The 3,482-nt window shown below is 59.4% G+C and overlaps 1 protein-coding gene across 2 annotated transcripts in view; it reads left to right on the forward strand.

The window, feature by feature from the left end:
• CALM3 (calmodulin 3 (phosphorylase kinase, delta)) overlaps positions 1-3,482 on the forward strand; it is an 8,053-nt gene that overhangs the window by 1,415 nt on the left and 3,156 nt on the right. The window contains exon 2 of one of the 2 annotated variants that reach the window (XM_006772020.2): positions 3,429-3,459. In XM_006772020.2, coding sequence (XP_006772083.1) covers positions 3,429-3,459 — 31 coding nt within the window. Of the gene's footprint in view, positions 1-3,368; positions 3,460-3,482 lie in introns of those variants that run through there. The other variant, XM_015569320.1, reaches the window with a different exon arrangement.

Below are 3,482 nucleotides of genomic sequence, written 5' to 3' on the forward strand. Positions count from 1 at the left end.
TGTATCAGGTCTCACAGTTGCTGACACAGCCTGGCCGGCTCCTGTGGCTGCTCCCCACTTTCCCAGCAGAACCTGCCAAAGGGGCGCGGAAGCCCTGGCAGGTGCCGTCCATTCACACAGCTGGGCCCGGAGAGCCAGCGGGCTGGTTCCTCCCGCTCCCCGCCGCCCCCAGCACCCAGCCTCCCCGGGCTCAGCCTCGCCCCAGGCAGACCTCCTCCCCGGCCAGGCCCTGTATCAGGTCTCGGCAGAGGAACCAGGAGTCATTGAGAAGATTCTTGGGGACATTTTTTTCAGTTAATCTCCACATGTACATTCAGTATAGTATCCTGATATCTGTCAAATTGTCATCCCAATGGAAATTGATACATCCGACTTTCCCTTTGTAATCAGCAAGGTTTGGGTGGGACGGTCCCTCGCTGGCCTGGGGCGGACTTTGGCCTGCGAGCGGTGGCTCCTCCTTGGCCGGGTGAGGGGCCCTGGCCTGGGTTTCTGATCTCATCTAACGCTGCCCTCCGGCCCTGCCTGGGGGCTGGGCCAGGCAGCGATGCAATACCCGCTTCCCTCCCCCGCCCCACCGTTTTCTTCTTGTCCAGCCTCTTGCTGGAGCCCAAGATGAGGAATAAGGAAGCAGCGACCAGCTGGGTTATTTTGGAGGCAGTTTTGGTAAAAGCTTAAAATCTTCCCTTCTGGGAAGGAAAGCAGCCCCGAGACCGGTCCCCCGGCTAAGGGTCACTTCTCAGGTGATCGGTTTCCTGGGCAGCAGCCAGGCTTCCTGGTCCGGCGCTCTGAGCTGGGACCCCTCCTGCACCCCCAGGGGGAGGTCTCCTGGCCTGGAGGGAGCGGCCTGACAGCCTCCAGGCAGAGCCACGCCTATTTGCAGCAACGGGGGAGCAGGGTGGCAGTGCCTCCTCTGTGGTGGGGAGTGGCAGACTCGGCCTTCGCTTCTATAACCTGCCCCAGCCTCCGCGCCCCAGCCCCTGACAGCACTTCCCAGAGAGGGGGGATTTGGCTTCCTGCTGCGTGGGGAGTGGTGCGAGGGGCTAGCTTTCCCATCCAGGCCAGGGGAGAGGATGGAAGCAGGTGGCATGGCGGCCTCTTCCCCAGGCTGCCGCTCTGTTCCCTTCTCCAGTCTCCTCTCCCCCTCCCCCGGCATTGCCTGGCCTTGGTAACCAGAGCCCATCCTCCCTTCTCACTTTCCCCAGCAGCTTCCTCAGGTGGCAGGATCTGGGGGATCAGCCGGGCTTCTTTCCCCTTCGGAGCCAGGGGGAGAGGGTAGAGCAGGGGCCGTGGGCCGGGGCAGTTAAGAACCCAGCAGCCTGAGTCTTTTTTGTTAATCCTCACCTGAGGGTATTTTTTCCATTGCTCTTTCAGAGAGAGTGAACGGGAGGGGGGGGGCGGGGAAGATGTGAGAGCTCCATCAACTGGTTGCCTCCCTCATGTGCCCCAACTGGGGGTGGGGAACGAACCCACAACCCAGGTATGTGCCCTTGACAGGAACTGAACCCGAGACCCTTTGGTCCAAGGGCTGACGTTCTAACCACTAAGCGACACTGGCCAGGGCCCAAGTTTTTTATATGTATTTGGCGGGTTAATCCTCACCCAAAGATATTTTCCCAGTGATTTTTAGGGAGAGTGGAAGAGAGAGGGAAGGACAGAGAAACATCGATGTGAGAGAAACACATCGATTGCTTGCCTCCTGCACGAACCCCAACCAGGGCCCGGGCGAGGAGGAACCTGCAACTGAGGTACATGCACTTGACCGGAATTGAACCTGGTCCGCAGGCCAACGCTCTCTCCACTAAACCAAACCAGCGGGGGCGAGAGTCTTTTTTAAGGCGATGCAGAAGTGTCTCCGTTTGGCCTCTGAACCTTCCGCTTAGACTGGATTTTTCTCGAATGTGCATGTGTGGTACTTTTCCTTCTTCCCCCTCCCTGAGCCATCTTCCCTCTGTCGACATCTCTTTGATTTCCTCTCCTATTCTGTCTATTTGGGGCTTGGCCCCAAATCCTCTTCCCTTAGATTTAAAAAAAAAAAGAAAATTTAGACCAGTTTAATGGGACCGTTTCTTAATGTTTAGGATGGGGTCGGGGTGTGGGGGTAGTTTCTAGCCTCCATGGAAGTCTGGTACCCTGCAGCCTAATGCAAATGCACTAGTTTGCCGCGGTTTGGGGGCCCTCGGGAGAGCCCTGCTGTAGACGTGGAGCCACTTTCTCCTGATTGTGAACGGAAGCCCCGGGGGAGCGGTCGGTCTGGACCCCCAGTGGTCTGGGGAGGGTGGTGCCTTCTTGGCACCATTCACAGAAGCCCAGGAAAATGTATCTTTGCTGCCTGAACAAGCTAAATGCTGGGAGCAGCCCCCACCTGAGTCCTCCCCCAGGCTCCTGTGCCTGGCTGGCTCCCAGCGCAGCAGAGCTCGGCCTCCTCTCCGCACCCCCAGCCCCGCAGGCAGCAGGAGCTGCCTGCCACCCACTGGCCGCCTCCCAGAGCAGCCAGGCCTGGGAAGGGTTAAAAACTGCAGCGCAGCTGGGGAAGCTGACCTGAGTCCTGCAGCTTCTGCCGCCTCTGCTGCTGCAGTCCCCTCCCGACATCTGCCCCTCCTCCCCAAAAGGAGCAGGGCAGCGTGATGCCCGGTGCCATCCCTGTGTGCCAGGGAGCGGAGCAGCTGCCTCCAGCCTGACCAGGGTTCTTGCAGGCGCCCAGAGCAACTCAGAGCCCCGGGTTGGGAGAATGTCTGGTGCTTGACTTAGCGCCTCCGGTAGCTGACACAGAAACTAGCCGAGAGCCCCACACCGTCCCGCTGCCCTGGCCAGGGACTGGCCTGTTTGGAGCCTTTAGTTGATTAAGCCTCTAGGGCCTTGGTTGGCAAACTGCGGCTCATGAGCCACATGCGGCTCTTTGGCCCCTTGAGTGTGGCTCTTCCTAAGCCTTAGGAGTACCCTAATTAAGTTAATAACAATGTGCCTACCTATATAGTTTAAGTTTAAAAAATGTGGCTCTCAAGAGAAATTTCAGTGGTTGTCCTGTTGATGTTCGGCTCTGTTGACCAATGAGTTTGCCGACCACTGGCCTAGGGCAACTGCTCCCTTCACTCAGCCGGGCTCCCAGCCGCGGTGGCGTTGACCCTGAGAGCAGACCTGTGCTGTGCCAGTGAGGAGCGGCACTTCTCCCGCCCACTGGGTCAAAATCCGAAACCCTTGCATCTGGCGTCTTATCGGGCCCTGTGTTGGGCCAGCCTGGGTGTCCTGCCCACCTGAATCCCCAGGCCCTGGCTCTGCCTCAGCCCCTAACTCTGACGTGCCCCTCCCGTGCCCAAGTGCTCCCATGCCACCTAGAGCTGGCCTCTCGGAGGGGGGCGGGGGGTGCTGAGTGAGGGGGAGCCGTCATGGCCCCCAGCCTGGTGGCTGACTTTCTCCTCCTGCTTTTCCAGGCTGACCAGCTGACTGAGGAGCAGATCGCAGGTGAGCGTGCCCACCCCCCCACC

This window comes from Myotis davidii, unplaced genomic scaffold, assembly GCF_000327345.1.
Source record: "Myotis davidii unplaced genomic scaffold, ASM32734v1 scaffold566, whole genome shotgun sequence".
NCBI classification, from domain to species: Eukaryota; Metazoa; Chordata; class Mammalia; order Chiroptera; family Vespertilionidae; genus Myotis; species Myotis davidii.